This window comes from Triturus cristatus, chromosome 8 (genome assembly GCF_964204655.1).
Source record: "Triturus cristatus chromosome 8, aTriCri1.1, whole genome shotgun sequence".
NCBI lineage: Eukaryota > Metazoa > Chordata > Amphibia > Caudata > Salamandridae > Triturus > Triturus cristatus.
Window position 1 is genome coordinate 31,012,153 of NC_140591.1, and position 18,652 is coordinate 31,030,804.

Sequence of the window (18,652 nt, forward strand, 5' to 3'; positions counted from 1 at the left end):
GGGTTATGGAGTGATGAGGGGCACTGTTGGAGGGTGGCAGTGAGGGAATCCGAGGAAGAGGTCATGGGGTGGAGGGGGGAGCTAGGGAGAGATGAGGGGCACTGGTGGAGGGTGGTAGTGAGGAAGTCTGAGGAGGAGGTCATGAGGGGGGGCTACAGAGAGATGGGGCACTAGTGGAGGGTGGCAGTGAGGGAATCCGAGGATGAGGTCATAAGGGGGAGGGGCTATGGGGAGATGAGGGGCACTTGTGGCATGTGGCAGTGAGGGAATCCGAGGAGGAGGTCAATAGAGGGGCCATGGAGGGGTGAGGGGTACTGTTGGAAGGTGGTAGTAAAGGTATTTACGGAGAAAGAGGTTATTGGTGCGGTGCCAAAAAAGACGTTCGCATCTGCGCTGAACCGGCCCTGTCATGGCCTTTCTGTTTTTGTTTATTTAATTAGCAGTCGGGTCATAAGGGCTACTGTGGAACTTAGTTTAAAGTGTGTGCTAATTATATTTACTGCTATATTCAATGTTTTAGGTTTGAAGGTGATTTTACTAATGTTTTTACTGGGAAAAATGAAAGTGGAGCCCGATAGTGCCTGATATGGGGCTGGGGCCCAAGGTCAGCTGTGAGGTAAGGTGCACTGGAGAGGAGTAGTGGAAAATCAAGCCTGTAAGGGAGTGCTTGAAGAGCCTGGGGTCAGGTGGAGGTAGTAATGAAGAGGGATTCTCCCTGAAGACTCGCACAGAGGGAGCCCGAGAAGTGTCACTTGCCTGATACTCCCACCTCAGAAACCTCCTCTTCCCATCAAAGGAACATTACATGGAAAAAACACTTTTTGAGAGTGATAATATTTAGAAAGAGATATGGAAAAGAGTGCATTTTACTGGGCCTTGTAAGACTAAGAAGAGATAAAGGAGGGCCCTGAAGCAGGCCTGCCTTGACATATATGTGACAAATCGAGCCCACAGTGGCCCACCCAAATGCACCCTTGGCCCACCCAAATAAAAATTCCTGGAGCCGGGCCTGGTTAGGAGGGATGCTTCAGGGTACACTCTATGTATATTGCAAGCAATATGTAATACAGCCCGTTGCATTCTTAACCAGACCCAACCATGGATTGGGAGGCAGCCCCGAGTAATTTCTTCTGAGATTAATGTATCCATCTGTTACTTTTATGCTTTTTAAAGTATTTTTACATTTGAATTTCATACAGTAACTGTTTTTTTATCAGGAATCCATTGAACTCTCTGCAGAGTGTTGATACTCACTCTTTCGGACTTCTGCCAAGGCATTTTCGTCCTGCTCTTTCTTGTAATTTCACATGTGCAGATGTAGCAGCCTGGTGTTAAAGTGACAGATGATCGGGCGGAACAACGGAGGGGTCCCCAACTCTCTACATAATCTTAATAAACATATGATTGGAGCAGATGTGATAGATCTCCAAAGAGTTTAATAATGAGGGACATTGGCCAGGACTCCTCCCGGCTCCTGCACTTCCTCGCGCATCTCTACTCCGCGCAACAAAAAATAAAAAAATAAACCGTCTGCGCACGTGAGCACAGTGTTACGGTTACTAAGCACGCGCAGCGGATAACATTCCTATGCGCATGCTCGAACTGAGGACACATCCTCCTGTAATGTCTCCACTAGTCTGCGGTCTGGCGGGTTCTGCTCGCGCTGAGGCTACCTCCTCCCTGCATTGTCATGCGCACTAGAAATACACTAATCTCTACTAGATCGCTACAGTCTCATTGGTTGATGGAACAGCCATGGTCCCTAGTGTCTCGTTGTTATTGGTGGAGACGCTCTAGGCAGTTACATCTCGTTGGCCCTGAGGGTGGAGCTATCCGGGCAGTTCGGTGCAAGGGACTTACATTCTTTATTGACTGAATCAATCCATCGAGCAGGGTCTGTGGAGCGCACTAATCACCCGTGAGGGCATCCAGGCGCTAGGTCCTGGCTGCTGGGGGCGAAGTGAACAGCTATTTACCTGGGTGCAAGTACCTACCGTGTGATCACCGACAGAGGAACCCTGCAGCGGCTTATCGAATGAATACTGAGATCTCAGTGTAACCCCTTAGCTTGCACTTGTTGATGGAGAAGCTCTGTCACTTATAGAGATGATAGAGAGTCAGAGCTCTGTATTTGGTTACTTCACTCGTGTCTGTTGAGAGAAGAACTCTTTTTTCAGATACTTTTCTCATTACTGTTGAGACACTAGTGTCTTAAGCCTTTGGTAGGTAGTAAAACAGTCAGTTCTGTCTGCTGTCGTGTCAGGAACTCTAGTTACTCATTATTGGCAAGAGTTCCTTAGGAAGTGAGCTGCTCACTGGTGATCTTATTTCAATTCTTCATTACTGAAGTATTAATAGAGAGAGTCGAGGCAGGCCCATACCTCTGCGAATTTCCTGCTGGTCTGTCCAGTCACAGCCCAGACTCTGCATTTTCAGCTGTGAAATTACAAGGAAAGACATGGCCCATCAAGAACCAACAAAGGTGAGTACTATTTTGTAATTTATACATGCATTTCTGAAAACAGGCAAGATGTAAAATAAGGATACATAAAACTGCTGTATGTTAGTAACACGTTTTGCCTGTAGTTGGGCACCCTCGCCATGCCCAATGTTGTCAATGTTTTCAAAGTGTCCCGGCGCTAATAGTCTCAAACAAACAGACCTGATGCACACATCTAGCACTGAAAGAGCCAGGTTTTGAGAAGCTTCTTAAAAACCGTTATATCAGCAGTAGACCTGAGAGAAGCCGGTAGTTGGTTCCACACTTGAGCCCCCCAGATACATGTAAGATCTGCCCCATGGCCCAGGCAAGGCGAACTCCGGGGACGCAGGCCAGTCCCATGGTGGAAGACCTCAGGTATCTGGCAGGCAAGTAGTGGCTGACTCTTGCCCTGAGGTAGCTGGCGCCCTTACCGTTAAAGGCTTTAAACAACATTACCAGGGCCTTAAACTTAATTTATGTCATAGACAGTGGCGTCACTAGGGTTGGTGTCACCCGGTGCGGGTAACTCATGGTGTCACCCCCTCACGACTTACCGCATGGACCTCCTCCGCCCGAGTCCGCCAGTGGACACAGTTGGCAAATAACGGGACCATACAGAATCCTTAGTAACGTTTGTAAATGTAGGTCCTATATTTACAAAATGTGCCTGTTAACAACAGTGTGATAATGATTCATTAATCAGGTTGTACAGTGGGCTACCTGCTAGTCAACAGTTTATTGGAATTTATAATATCATAGGTATGGTACTTTTTACTGGTGTGGTGTTCCCACTATCCATCAACACGATATATCAGTGGTCGAAGTGGGGGAAAAAAAGTAGGGGAACTGTGGGCGGAGAATCAAAGGGCGGGAATAACCCAAGGATTGGATCAGTGGGCAGAGCCAGAGGCGTGGCCAGAATGCGCAAACATCCCAATTTTTTGTATTGGTTTGGTTTCACTGCCCAGTTTTATCAACCAATGGATACACATGATTATTTAAGGTTATAATGAGTTATTGACAGTAAAATGTGTTCACAAAGTGGGATATGCTTCTAATCACAGAATGTCCCCAAATACGATAAAATGTGGAAGCACAAGCCATTTGTCTCCGAGCCATGGAGTTTCTGTCATCAGCACTTCTCCCTTTACCAAAACAGCAGTTCAAACATGAATTGCTAAAAATCCTAGTTTGCAAATGTTTTCTAAATAATAATGGCTCTGCCATATTTGCCTCATAATGCAAGATCTGCAGCATGATCTCACCATTTAAACTAATAAATTGTTTGTTGCTCAAACGTATCAAAAGTTAATAAAACATTTGACTTGTGTTGCTGCGGAGTAGATGACAGTTAATAGCTCACTGTTCTATGTTAGGATTTTAACTTATAAACTGCAAGTAACAAAAGGATCTCTCTGACAAAAGCAGTAGCCCACTGGCCTATTTACATTATGTGCACTTTGTGATCTGCATGGTACATGTTCTTTGCAGCAGGTACATTAACCCTCTGTGCTACCTTTCCATGAGTCAAATCTTCCATTAGACAAAATTCCGATCTCTCTCTAGGAAGAACATTAATCACCAGAGTCATCATGACATTTTTATTGTTACCGAAAATTACTGGAGGCCAGGAAGGAGGCAGCAAGCGCTTTTAAAACCATAATATACTTGCAAAAATGATGCCTCCACCGAAAGTGAGCACCTGGTGCGGTCACACCGGTTGCACCGCCCTAGAGATGGCCCTTCTCAAGGGTCCTGTGATCTCAGTGACAGGGTCACTGTTCTAGGGTGTACTGCTTCATAGGCCTGCCGCAAAACTGGAGGTGAACTTCAGTATGAATAGTGGTGGACAAGCCTTGAAGGTTAACCTACACTTGTCATGCTAGGGTCCACCTGCTGGTGCTACGACACCGGGGCTTCTAATGTCTTGCGAAGCCTTCTAAGGTCTAGCATGAGATAGTGCTCTCTCAGGAGAGTGGTCTGGAGGACTGGTTATTAAGGCTGAACCTGGTTCCCCAGTTCCAAATTCAGCAGCTCTGGCCATAGTGCCACATCCTCTCCCCCACTGAACACCATACTGCCCCACTGAGAAAAACTCAGACTGCCTTCAACTACAACCCAATTGTTGCCAGCTATAAACACCTGGATGCGGCTCAATTTAAATTACGCACTGGGCAAGAGCAATATGTGGCCTACAAAAAAAAGTGACAGCATCCTGGAAAAAGCAAACAATCATAGGGAATGCAACATTTTGCAAACCATGTGAAATGTAAGCAGGAACAACATGGTTACCTTAACGCTTTTACACTCACTGTTCAGAAATCAGTGAGTGCTTTTGCCTGAAAAGTTAAGGACATGACAACAGGGCCCTGAATGGACCCATTTCAATGGCCATTGCTTATATCCTTACAAAACGTAAGCAGTATGGTAAAAAAAGAGAACATCCCTAGATACAGAGCAGCAGTACAAATTTTGTTTTTCAATCCTCACACTGCAGTACCTCCAGGATTGGTGCACTAGCTCCAAGCCCAGGGAAAACAAAGCCCAGACAACAAAAATAGCGCTTCACTGGCAAACTCTGTAAAAGTGGCGCTAATGTGTTTGGGTGTGAATAAAAATCAATCTGGACAATTTGCTACCACTCTGTCTTACTTTATTTAGTTATTTATTTTTCATATTTTTAAACTTTTATTCCTGATGCTGCATTTTGGAATTAAATGTCAGAAAAATACGACATTGATTTCCAGCAAAAGTGATTTTCTTTTTTGGATCCATATCACAGGGAAGCAAATAAAAGAAAGGAGAGGAGACAGTGTGCACTGCGCACAGGCACGTCCTCTTCCTAAAAGGTTAGGTTGCTCTGCGCACACGGGCCCCAGGGCCGGCTTTAGCGCTGGTGGCGCCCTGTGCGACAATGTTTGTTGGCGCCCCCCCAATGACCTCCTCCACCACGGATTCTCTCACTAGCACCCTTTAACAGTGACCAAGTCACCATAACCACACTCTCTCAGATGCATTGAATTAGTTATATAGCGCCACTCATACCAGTGTAGGGTGTCCGAGCACTTTGCATCACACACACATTACACAGAGACAATCAATCATAGGTGTGTAAATCCGTGTATAGGAAATGTTACATAAACCAAAGGACTGAAAGTGTAGGAGTCACATGTCATCCATACTGGTAGGCAGTATAGTGCTTGGTGTGGAGAAGCACAAACGCAGAGTCGAAAAAGAAACAGCATAGTTGGGAGTTTTCTTTAATAATAAGAATCTATTTCTAGCCAAATTAACCCTTTTTGCAACATTAATCAATGTTCTAATCATGTATATTTTGAGGTGTGTATGCAGTTCTAGGATGAAAGTTAATAGCTCACTGTTGAATATTAGGACTTTAAGTTATAAATTGCAACAAAAGGATGTCTCTTTTGAAAGCAGTAACCTGCTGATCTGCACTCTGTAATCTACTTGGCACACGTTCTTTGCAGCAGGCATATTAACCCTCTGCACTAACTTCACCTAAGTCAAAACCTCAACTTTACAAAACACTGATCTCTCTCCAGGAAGATAATTAATCACACCAGTTATCTTGACATTTATGTGAGGCCTGGTAATTGCAGGCGGAAAGAAACGCTGCAGCAGGTGCTTCAAAAGCGTAATAAACTTTCAAACACGACGCCCCCAGGAAGCCAGCACCCGGTCGCACCGCCCTAAAGCCGGCCCCTGACGGGCCCTGTTGGTGTCACCCCACTTGAGGGTGTCACCCGGTGCGGTCCGCACCCCCCGCACCCCCATAGTGACGCCGCTGGTCATAGAATATGTCATGACTGATGTAATATGTGAGGTGATAAGCAATGCATGACAAGGGCGCCACTTATAGTTACTTGAAAATACTGCCTATGTTGAATTTACGTTTTTATTTTTAAAGTTTTGTATAGCGCAAACTTGACCCTAGTGGGTATCAGAGCGCTTCACATAACAAGATGTACAGTAACAATTGGACTGTTAAACAAAAAACACATGCGTGAGAGTCAAAACTGTAAAATAGGATAAAAAGGTTTGGTCTCGATTTAAAGTCAGTAATAGGATAGTCAATAATCATAAGAGGTCGGTACGTATACATTTTCATTGTCACCGATATATTGCATTAGGGTAAAAACGTAATCAGCAGAAAAGATTTTGCTTCTTTTTTGAAGGCGGCGGTAGAGGAGATTAGGCGAACGTCCGGAGGTAGAGAGTTCCATATCTTAGGTGCAATAATCGAGAATGCTCTGGCACCCGTTTTCTTTTTGTGGGTTCGTTGGGGTTTCAGAAGCAAGGCGTGCACACTTCGCGGGGATCTGCTGCCACCGGATTTTTCTAGCTTTTGAGCCAGGTAACTGGGGGTATTGAAGTGTAGCGCTTCATGTGTCATGCAAGCAATTTTCAGTTGGATTCTTGCTTCGTACAGTAGCCAGTTTAAGGATTTTAGGGCCAGTGAGATGCGTGTGTTTCTTTTAGTTCTGAGGACAAGTCTTGCTGCCGCGTTGAGGGAGGTTCTTAGAGGGGCCAGTTTGTATTGAGGTAAGCCACATAGTGTGGCACTACCATAATCCAGTGTGGGCAAAACAAAAGCTTGGACCGCTTGTTTTAATGTCTTTGGGTGTAAGGTAGGGTTTATGTTTTCCGCAGCATGCTCAATTTGTGTTTCGCTCCTTTGGTGGCTGTGCTAATATGATTCTGCATATTCAGGTGTTTGTCTAATGTAATGCCCAAGGATCTGGCAGAGTCTGTGATGTGGGGTGAGTATTCGAGGGCTGTAAGGTGTTTCAACCAGAGAGATATCTTGGGGATGTTCTTCAGCGGTGAGATGAGAAGAAATTCTTTTTTAGAAGGAGAGCCCATCATCCTCACCGCCAAAGTCTGCAAGGGGCCTCATAGGGGAGCCTCAGGGGTGTCAACAGAGCCTGTGTGCACGTCCCCTTCATGCCGTACCTTCTGCCATCACCGACGCTGCTGGGAGGTAGGTGACTACACCTCCCAGCAAGCCCAGCGCTAGGCATGCCACGCTGCAACCGGAAACGCCAGGAGGCGCATAAAGCCAGTTCAGGGCGTGCCCGGGCCAAGGGCAGGCCCATCTGAGCCCGTCAGCGGCAGGAAGAGGCGGGGCGGAGCCAGGTCTCTCGGCCCATGGACTTTGGTTATCTACCTGTTTACCTCTCTAGTCTGCATCTGTACTAGTAAGCATGTTTTTTTATATACAATTAATTAAACTGTCATGCCGGAAAATCCAAAATTAAGGGGAGGGAAGGTGGTCACGCCAAAATCCATGCCTAACTCCACACTTGACTGCTTTCTATTGCGTGCGGAAAAAAGTTACACACGGAGCCCACAAGGTGCACACGGACCAGGTCGAAGAGACAGTCCCAGGACACTAGAAGCTCCGGCCTCACTATTCCTCAGCAAATGACTGTGGCACTAATATCCCTGATAGAAGAGACGATTTCTAGAAATTTTCTACCAATCTTAGCTAGACTAGATAAACTGGAGTCTACTGTGGCAATTATGCATTCTATGGTTAGGGATTCAAATACAGGGACAGGGGCAAAACTGAACCCACTGGTCGGGGGCACTGTTCAAAGGGGGACTCAAAACCAACATGAGGGGTCATCTGTCATATGCAACACTCAACCACTCTGTCCTGTGAATAATGCCGTCCCCAGAAATCCAGCCAGTGCAGTAGCACAGATGCACCAAGGGTCCGCTAGCACTAGTCAAGGGGCAAATATACGTATGCTTCCAAGTAAAATTAAGTCTGGTCCACCGTTCGTAGTTACTACTGGGAATGATGTACGCACAAACCAACTAACACCGCCATTACTGCCCCACAAAAATGGCCCAATTATTCGAGACGATAAAGCAACCCTACATCTTCCACCAAAGTGCTGTTGTTATGTAGCCATTCTCACTAATGTTCCCACCCTGCAGGAAAATCAGATTGAATCACAGTCCCAGCTAAAAAATAAAACCTGCCCCTGGCTCAAACAGAACACTAATTTTTTAACTCCGACTACCATGATATTTTACTTGTGAGACGAGTCAGCTGGATTGGCCCGCTACGCAAATCATTCCCTGGAAATTGTATCGTTATACATTGTAGATCCCCAATTATTGCTAGTCGGTTGTTGGGAGGTTTTTTTTTACCTAAATAATCAGATGTTGGGCAAAGCGATCGCAATTTTATCACTTGGGTTCTTCTACAGGCACCTTGAAAATAGTGAGAGGAACACTATGGCCAGTGAAATGGTCAGTGTAAGGACTCCTAGACATCAGGAGGCCCCCCCCTTTGTAAACTAGAAACAGGTACCATCTCCTGAGTACTCTGGATTCTCAAGATTGACTATCCAGAGTATCTTCATCTCTTGCAGAAGACATATCTGCTATGCAGTCCGATGCTATATCCATGCCATGCACTAGCAGTGATCCTGTTTCAAGTGATCTTGCAACAAATAGTATTCATCCCCATTCCCAACTAATGCCCAGGGGGTCACCAACACCATAGGGCTCACACAGGAATCCTTAGTTGACCCCCAGGACTTGAAAATCTTATCCTGGAATACAGCCGGTATAAAGTCCAAGATAACCTACCCTGATTGGTGCGAGTTATTGAATGGTTTTCATTTGTGCCTTCTGCTGGAAACCTGGGCAGTCGGTCGTACACACAGGGTAGGTTTTACCACTTATAGTATTGACGCCAAACAGCCGGCAGCTGGTCATCCAGCAGGTGGCCTCCTAATCTGGGTTAAAAACTCGTTGGTATGTAAAATCAAGGTTTTAGATCTCGACTCGGATGAAATACTTGGGCTAGAACTATCATTGGGTAAGGAGAATGTGAAAGTTAGACTTTTTAACATCTATAACCGGTTTAGTAGCCCCCATAGACCATCGGGGAAAATAACAACTCTGACTAATTATCTTTAGTCAGCCCCGGGGAATCACTGACTGATAATCGCCGGAGACTTTAATACAACTTTTGAACCGGTTGATTACATACAGGATCTTATTTCAGGCAAAGACATGGCCAGGGGGATTGCTAAACTTCATATACCACCTACTAAGAAATGCACTAGAGTGGGACAACAAAATTTGTCACTCACTATTGCATTTAGGGTCAGAGCCTGTAACGGTGGGACACACTGATAAAGGAGCGTGTCACACTTTTAAAAGGGGGACGTCAGAGTCTCGGATCGACTATATTCTCGTCGATCTCGATCTTTGGTCTAATGTGAAAGATATGGTTATTTTAACCCGGGAAGACAGTGATCACAATGCCCTGTCTCTTACGTTGACTGGTCTAGCCTCATTGTATGGTCATTCCAGGGTTGAGAGCACTTCGATCATCACCACAAATAACAGAAGAGTTAAGCGGCCCCTTATTTTAGCTGATCCAACTGCACTCCCTAAAATATACACAGAGGTGGAGCAGACCCTAATAGTCTTGAGTGCCTCTACCACAGGGCCAGAAGTTGTTATGACCTCTTTCTTGAAGTTGATTTCAAATAGAAGACCTCTCTTTTATAAACAATGTTCTAGATCAAAGCGGAATACAGCGCCTTGGTATAATGAAGCCTGTAAAAAAGCCAGGGATGACTTATTTGAAGCGGTGAAATTTAAGCCTCCCGCAGATGTCAAAAGTTGCAGAAAGTCATATAAATTGGCACAAAATAAGGCAAAAAGGGACTGGGAGTCTGAAAAGTGCAGCATGCTTTTAGATGCTGCGAAACATAAGAATAGCCAACTTTTCTGGCACCTTCTGTCGAAGGGGTCTCCACACCTAGAAACGGAAACCGACTTCCACATTCAGCCCCATGTGTGGGAGGAATATTTTGGGGATTTATTTGCAGGCCAGGGGCTCTTACACGATTCAGGCACATATATGAATCCACAGGGTTTTGAAATATCAGATGCAGACAATAAAACTGTAGACAAAACCATCATGGCCATAAATTTGTTGCAGAGTGGAAGCCCCGGGCCTAGATAAGCTCCCAGGAGATTTGTTCAAAGCCGAACCTATTATAAGGGGCACTTTGCTCCAAAAAGTCTTTAACACCATCTTGCTTGGGGGAGCCATTCCAGAAACCTGGCGTGGCGCCGAAATTATTCCCATCCACAAAAAAGGCGACAAAGGGTCGCCTGGCAACTATAGGCCCATCAGCTTAATAAATGTTTCCCAAAAATATTTTGCAAAATCATTTTGACTAGAATCCATAATTGGATTGAGGAAAATAATGTTTTGTCTGATCTATAGGCAGGATTTACGGCCTCCACAAGCACCACTGACCAAGTCTTTAGATTCCTCCTGTTAATAAGGAAGGAAGTTACCATCAGAGGAGGTCATCTATATGTGGTGTTTGTGGACCTAAAGATGGCCTTTGACTCAATAGATCGGTCCCAACTCTAGCTAGCATTTAGCGAATTAGGAATGCCACCTTACATAATCCTGATTTGGCTACACTACGACACCTATGCCAAGGTTAGGTGGAATTCCAATGGCAGCCTGACCAATAACATACTGGTCCGGAAAGGCGTGCGCCAAGGTTGCGTCCTTGCTCCTACATTATTCACCCTCTACATTAATGATTTAATTGGTAAACTCTATAATTGTGGTGGTGACCCCCCCGAAATTGGCAGGCAGCGCAGTGCCTTGTCTGCTTTTTGCGGACAACACACTGCCTATTGCCAGAACACCCCGAGGAATCCAAAACCTTTTAAATAAATTTGCTAAAGGTTTGCAAAAAAAAGGGCTTAGAAATAAACTGCTCCAAAACCAAATATATGTCTTTTTTATCCCTACAAATCCAGCAAGGGTAAACTCGTGCTGGGCACGCACATTTTGGAGCAAGTTAAGTCAGATTACTTGGGAGTTTGTATCAGCGATAGGCTGGTATGGAATCCTCAGCTGGAGAAGAGTACTTTGACCCTCCAGCATGTAGATTGTGCCATAGTACGCAGGGCTAGGGCCTCCCCTTAACGGCCCATTTCACCTATCCTGGAACTTCATAGGGCAAAAGCACTAGGAGCAGCCCTATATGAGGCCGAGCTATGGGGGCTGGAAAATCTGACGGACCTAACTCTTGCTGAAAATAAATTTATTAGAGCCATCATGAACCTGCAAGTGAACACACCACTACCGCCGCTAAGACTTGGTTTAAAACCTATTGAACACTTTGCCATTCTCAGGGCACTCTGGTTTTGGATAAGGGTTTGGACAAGTTACACCCAGGTCCCGTTGAAGGAAGCTATGGTCGAGCTGATTGCCCTTCAAAACCAAGCAGGTCGGAATAAGTGGTTCAACAAGATCAAGGCTTGGTTCTTAAAAATAGGGTTGGGGCGCTCTGGGAGGAACCTAGGACCATTCTTAAATCTATGGTCCTCCTTGTTAAAAAAAGGTTCTGGGGACTGATGGTCTCGGAAAACATTGAACGTACTGCACATGTCACTTTAACCGTGAGGTTCTTAAATGTTAAATGTAGTTTTGGTTTTGAAACTTTCCTGGACGATAGCGAACCACCACAGGCACGAGCACTGTATACCCAACTTAGATATGGAACCATTCCCTTAAATGCAAGGAGAAGTTGCTTGGGAAATGAGTCGGTCAACCCATTGTGCCCTTCATGCCACACTGCTCCTGAGACACTTGAGCATTTTCTCTTCTGTTGTCCCTCCTATGCTGATTTTAGAAGAACATGGATGGCTCCTGTCTGCCGTATGCTTTCTATCAGGTGTCCTTTGGAAGCCACACGCATTTTTAAATCCGACACCACAAGTTGGTTAGTGTTCGCTATTTCGAGATTCCTGCTATTTGCCTGGTGGAAGAGGTAAAAATGTGCTAACTAGTCTCTGAACATTGTTGTGCCTATTTAGCTCTACCTGTTTTTATGATTGATCCTGCTCACTATGTTTTTATGGGACTTATAACTTTGTATTTTAATGTATATCTTGAAGAACATTCTTTTAATGCAATATTACTTGTTTTTATTCTGATGTACTGCTTTTTATGATGAGAATGATCATACTTTTGATCAAATAAAGTAATAATCTTTTTTAGAAGCATTGAGTTTGAGATGGTTATCGGTGAGCCAGAGGTGTGTATTTTGTAAGATGGAATTGAGGGATATAATGTCCCTTGGGGAGGCGATTTTGAGATACAGCTAAGTGTCATCAGCGTACATATGGTAATGGATGTTAGTAAATTTTAGGTGGTTTGCCAGTGGTTCCAGGAATAAGTTGAAGAGAATGGGTGAGGTACCAGATCCTTGAGGAAACACCAAGAGTGATCACATGGGGCTTGGACAGAGATTTGATTCATTTTGACTCTTAGTGATTTGTTTTAGAGGACTGAAGAGAACCATTCTAATACAGACCCCCGATAAGCCCATCCTTTGTTCCAGTAAGTTCAGTAGATTATCATGTTTGACTGTGTCAAATCAAGTAGTATCAGAAGACATGATTTGTTTCAATCCAGCATTTTTAGTATGTCATCCACGATATGAGTAAGTGCCAATTCAGTGCTGTGATCTTGACGGAAACCTGATTGGTGTTGATCGAGGAGTTGATAGTTGTCTATGTGATTGCAGAGTTATCTGTGGACACATTTTTCTAAGAGTTTTGCCGAGGTAGGGATGTTGGTGATGGGTCGGTAGTTATTAGGGTCAGAGCAGTCTGCCATATATATTTTTAGGTCTCGCCTGCGAATGCAGCGCGGAGCGCTGCTTTCGGCGAGATCTATTGTTGCTGACTTGCCTCGGAAGGGGGACAGGAGATGTGCACGCGCAGGCTTTTGGCGGATTTGAGTTGGTGTACGCGCCTCCAGTCACGCGGCGTGCACATCTCCTGTCCCCCTTCCCTCGCAAGCCAGCATGCAGTTTCGCTTTCGTCCTCACCAGCCTCCTGTAATTCACGCACGTACAGACAGACACGCGACGTGCACATCTCGTGTTCCACTTCCAAGGCAAGTCATTAATTTTGTGCCATCATACTCACTGTTGCCACTGATCCTTTGAACATTTGCGCTGCAGATCTGGACGATGCTGTTAAAATCTCGGGACGGGGAGCGCTGCGGGCCCAAGTGCCTGTACATGGTGGCGGTAGTGCGTCTGCTTTTTCTCGCTGCTGTGAAGGCTTCCCAAGTGCTACCTCCTTCGATCCAATACGGCGATCTGACGTGCTCCGGTACTGCTCCCAAGCCCTCTCCACTGCTCCGGACTGCACCCTAGCGTTAGGTCCGCTATAGTCGGGTCTCTGAACGTGCCCCAGCTATCAGCTGCGTACCCAAACACCCATACCACGCATGCGCCACACGCTGAGCAAGGCACGCTGATGGGAAATCGCCATAGTCCCCATAATTGGATTCACTGCCTCTCTTGCCTCGGTCATCGCATTGCTCCGTGCGAGCTCTCCTACACCCATTCCCATCCTGCCAGACTTATTTGAGTTAAAACTGCACATTTCTTCATTTTTATCTCGAAAGAGACACAGAGAGCAGCTGATACAATTCCTTTGCTTTTAGCTCCATGCTCACTGCTCCAAATTTCCCTCGTTTTCAGCTCCATGTAGAATAAAGGCCGGCGAGCTGTGGGCAATGCTGCTAGTTTAGACACCAATTGCCGTGAGTCATTGGGCGAAACAGCCTAGGAGGCGGGAACAGACGGACAAGGTTGGTTTCAGGAGAGCCCTTATCCAGTTTATTTTAACAAACTTTATTGAACACTTGAGAGTAACCAGAAGACGGTCAAACTAATTCATTCAAGTGTAGTGAAAATCTGAACGTATTATTTAAAAGAATAATGAAAGAATGTTGGCTCGAAGTCTGGAAATTAGATGATCGGACTTTAGAAGTGTGCAAGGGTGCATTATAATGTTCAATGGTGCTGTGGCTGCTTGCAATAAGGAAGAGGATGTGGCGAAGCGGCCAGGTTCTAGGTTTCCAGTCTCGGCCTCGGATCAATATTCTGTAATTCTGGGCAAATTACCTAATCCCGCTGTGCCTACAAAAATGAATGCGTTCATGTGTAATGTTACCGGTGCTTTTGTAAATCCCTCAAATTCCTTCTGGTTGAGTTTGTGCTATACAAATCTGGAATAAAAAAATTGAATTTATACACAACTGTTCTGTTTCTGAAGTTCAATTATTTCCTGCTCCCCCCTCTCTTCTCCTTAGTGTGTTTCATGTCTCTCTGCAGCTGTGTGCTCTGCTGGGCAGTGTCTGGAGTCCTATCTCTGGCACGCTCAAACTCTTCACAGGTCTTTAAAGACCAAGTACTGTGGATTTTTTAAAATTTGGGTTTTCATTAAAATGTTAGCTGTGCAAGGAACACCCTCCTACCAGCTTTCAACGTTAGGCAGAGCTGTTAAAAAAATACTGTTTACATTTTCGGAACTGGTAGTCTGTTTTTTAGCTCCAGCCTGAGCTAGCCACACGTGTGCCCGCTCCTGCACCATAGTAAACGTTGTGTCCTGTCACCCATCACTCTCTGACAATCTCTCCCCTACACCACCCACATTTTAAAACAATCATTTACAATCCAATAGGTCTCGCATTTACGCTACTTTAAGCTATTGGCATTGTAAATGACAATGCCTTTTATTTGTTTTAAAAACGAAAACACAAATAAAAGGCATTGTCATTTGCAATGTCAATAGCTCAAACTTGCGTGAATGCGAGACCTATTGCATTGCAAATGCTTGTTTTTAAGTTGGGGTTACTTGTCCTACTCTTAGGCAGACAGGGATAGTGCCTTGATGTAGTGAGGTGTTTACAATCCTGGTCCATAGGAGGAGAATACAGATTTTGATCTCTCTGAATATTGAGCAGATTAGATGGGTTTTAAGAAGTGGTTAGATTGGTTTAAAGAAGAAAGAATGTTGTACATGTCATGTTCGCTGATTGGGGAGAAGGTGTTCCAAAAGCATTGTTTTAGGAGGTGTGCCAGAATGGTTCCTTCCCTTCCGTATACTGGAGGTGTATGAGAAAGTAAATGGGGTAGTCTGTAATAGTTCCTTTGCTAGTTGTAATTCGTTCTCTATCCGTGTGTTTTTTTCCTTGAAGAAGGCGACCAGATCTTCACAATTTGGAAGGGTGCTGGATCGGAAGTCTAACGGGTTTGATGTGTTGCGTGATTGCTGTTTGACTATTTAGAATTGTTTTTGGGCCTATTTCTGGCTGTGCTCCAAAAAAGGTAGCTTTCACTTGTTTTCTTCTGTTGTATGTGTTCCTCGTTGTTCTTAAGCGTTTTAGAAGTTCCAAGGACGGGGAAGATCTCCACGCTCTTTCTGCTATTCTTAGATTGCGTCTTTCAGTGTTCAAGTTGTCATTGAACCAGGGCTTTGAGTTTTTATAGGATATATTTTTCTGTTGAAGGGGCACGACAGAGTCCATGATTTCCAATATAGAAGTATTGTAGAAATCTGTGAGGTCATTGACATCATCCATGTTGGTCTTTTGGGATCAAAGTATTGTTGCAAAGGATAGTTAGTTCATTGTGGTTTATATAACGAAGATTCCTTTTCCAATGTTTTATTTTCTTCGGTTGGCCATTCTCTGGGATCGCCTTTAAATTGATGAGGAAGGTGATGCGATAATGGTCTGTCCAGTCACAGGGACTAATGGACTCTAAGGAGATGTTGTCCGTCTTTGAGATTATAAGGTCCAGAGTCTGACCATTATTGTGAGTTGGCCTGTCGCAGATTTGGGACAACTCATTGTTTAATAGGAAAGATTTTAGGCTATTCACTGAGTGGTCTTTGAGGTCATTCCAGTGTAGATTAAAGTCGCCAAGGAAGATCTGGTGTCCTTGAAGATTATCATTCATTGTGATGATTTCCATGAATTGTACGATGGACAAAGAGTTACCATCCTGAGGGTGATAGAAGGCGTGTATGTTTATATGCCGATCTGCAATTGAGGAGCATGCACACAGCTGATTATTAGTATGATGAGAGCCCAACTGTGATATATTGACGCGCTTGAGGTTGTCCTTATTTATTACTTTGTGACTCGGTTCGCTGAATGGGTTTGATTGGATGGTTTGGATTTGATTTCGATCAGTCTTGTTAATAATCTTTCTGGACTAGGAAGAGAGGAGGAGTTCATGGAACCCATTGTTCGAAAGATCTTGATTCGCTCTCTTTGAGAGAGAGAAGCATCATTAGGGACTGGTGTAGTTCCATTCCAAGATTGGATGTGTGTGGGACATGGAGTGGGGGGATGTCTGTATAGGAATCAATTCTGGTTATCATGGTGCTATTTGAGCACTGAGAGAGCCGAACATCGGATGTAATGGACGTAAGTCTCTTCAGATTCTTCTTAAGATGTTTTAGGCTACGATTTAGTTGGGAACTGACATTTTCATCTAACTGTAACATCACTTTAACCTTTTGTTTTTTTTCAGTGAATTTCTGATGTTCTTTTTTTAATGCAAAGTAAGGTATTACTTCCATTCCTTATTAGAATGTCACTTTAACCTTTGGCTATTTCTTTTTTTTTTAACGTAAAAGAAACTTTTATTATCATATGTAATGCCAACTGACTGCCGTGCATGGCATTGGGTTGGCCACAGGGCATGGCCTGCACCGAACACCCCACAGGCAGCTTTGGCCCTGCTCAGCAGGGGGTTGGCCCCAGGGGTTTGGATTGCAGCCAGGCCCTGCAGCTAACCCCCAGCAAGCAGTCAACCCCAAACATTTGACCCTGTGCCCAATCCCCCTTGGGCAGCCAACCTCTAACCGCACACGATCTTTGACTGTACGCAGCATCAGTTAGTCTCAGGGGCAACATATCGCAGACACTCAACCCGCCCCCTTTTTAGAGTCAAGCCTGTGTGAGTAGCATCCGTAGTGCATGCTTTCTCACTTGCAACACACTGTTGTGTTCAATATGGAGCTTGCACTGTTCACATTGATTACCGTTCGTTGGCCCCATTGTCACTCTTCTTTACTGTGCCCTACTTTTCCAGTATGCGCACTTCCTATTTTGTCTGGGGCTCATGGCTCTAACACAGCTTTATAAGTTTCAATTAGTGTCCCTCCTCTAATCCTGCTCTGATTCAGGTACTGTTTGCTCGTGTTTCTTTATCTCCCTCCTCACACACCAGTTATTCATGTTTCTTTCAGTTATTAGGGCTTCTTCATGTTTGTGATTCTTTATTTTGTGTTTTTTATTTTTTGCAGTTTATATAGCACGAACGGGACACATTGTGTAATGTAAACTGGTGCTTTACTTGAGCACCAGTTTACATTACACAAGAACACATTCATTTTTTGTTTTTTAGACACAGGGCGATTAAGTGATTTGCCCAGAATCATAAAATGTTGAGCTGATGCCGAGAACGGAAGCGGGTTCCCCCACTCCAAAGTCGATAGCTCTGGCCATTACCGCACATCCTCTCCAATAACCTACCCGTCTCTGTGTTTTCTGATGCTGTCGCATGATTTATGATGATTTTCTTGACGTCCGTGTATGTGAATCTCAGTGCCGTCTCACATGCTGAATATTCATGGCCCTTCAGCATTCTGGGCATGTGAACGTTCAAAGCTCTTTTTTGGGCATGTTTTTCCAAAAATACTTCGTCATTTTCACGTAGATTCACATGGTTCACCAATACGTCAGCTCTCAAGACGTGCTGTCTCTTCAAAATACACAATAATACATTTGTACCGTACATGGATTGTATGTGGGTGTGAGATCCCGCAACATTTCCTATTGTGCAGGGGCTGGAAAGCGCCCATCCATGCACTCATTTACTCAATGGACATGCACAGTCTCCCTCGCACACTCTGTGGGCCTAGTCGATCTCACATCATGATATGTGCGACCACATAGTCTCGTGCACACAAAACACAGTGCTTGCATGTATACTCTATGGTTCCTACATTGCCTTGCCCAATATCGCTTCATACTCAGTTGAAGTAATTTAAATATTATTTCTCACAATTAATTTCTGTCAACACTGCTATGTGTTCTATTAATCGAAAGTATTATTCTTCATTGAAATAATCTGATTGCTCCCTTGGGGTGCTCCTTTCTATTAATAGGAGTCATGATGTGGCTACATAATTATGTTTCATTCATAATTAATGAGCCATAATTCTGAAGTCAAGATATTATGCGCATAGCAATAATCCCATTTGTGT

At 44.5% G+C, this 18,652-nt stretch overlaps 2 protein-coding genes across 6 annotated transcripts in view; one reads left to right on the forward strand and one right to left on the reverse strand.

The window, feature by feature from the left end:
• LOC146799886 (uncharacterized) overlaps positions 1 to 1,534 on the reverse strand; it is a 461,224-nt gene extending 459,690 nt beyond the window's left edge. For 2 of the 5 annotated variants that reach the window (XM_085620818.1, XM_085620821.1), the window contains exon 1: positions 1,255 to 1,496. In XM_085620818.1, the coding sequence (XP_085476944.1) occupies positions 1,255 to 1,278 (24 nt within the window). In that variant the 5' untranslated portion in view covers positions 1,279 to 1,496. Of the gene's footprint in view, positions 1 to 1,254 lie in introns of all 5 variants that reach the window. The other 3 variants (XM_085620820.1, XM_085620817.1, XM_085620822.1) reach the window with 3 other exon arrangements.
• A 279-nt stretch (positions 1,535 to 1,813) lies between these two features.
• The window catches only part of LOC146799887 (uncharacterized), a 235,665-nt gene continuing 218,826 nt past the window's right edge, over positions 1,814 to 18,652 (forward strand). Inside the window, exon 1 of the mRNA XM_085620813.1 lies at positions 1,814 to 2,482. Coding sequence (XP_085476939.1) covers positions 2,459 to 2,482 — 24 coding nt within the window. The 5' untranslated portion in view covers positions 1,814 to 2,458. The remainder of the gene's footprint in view (positions 2,483 to 18,652) is intronic.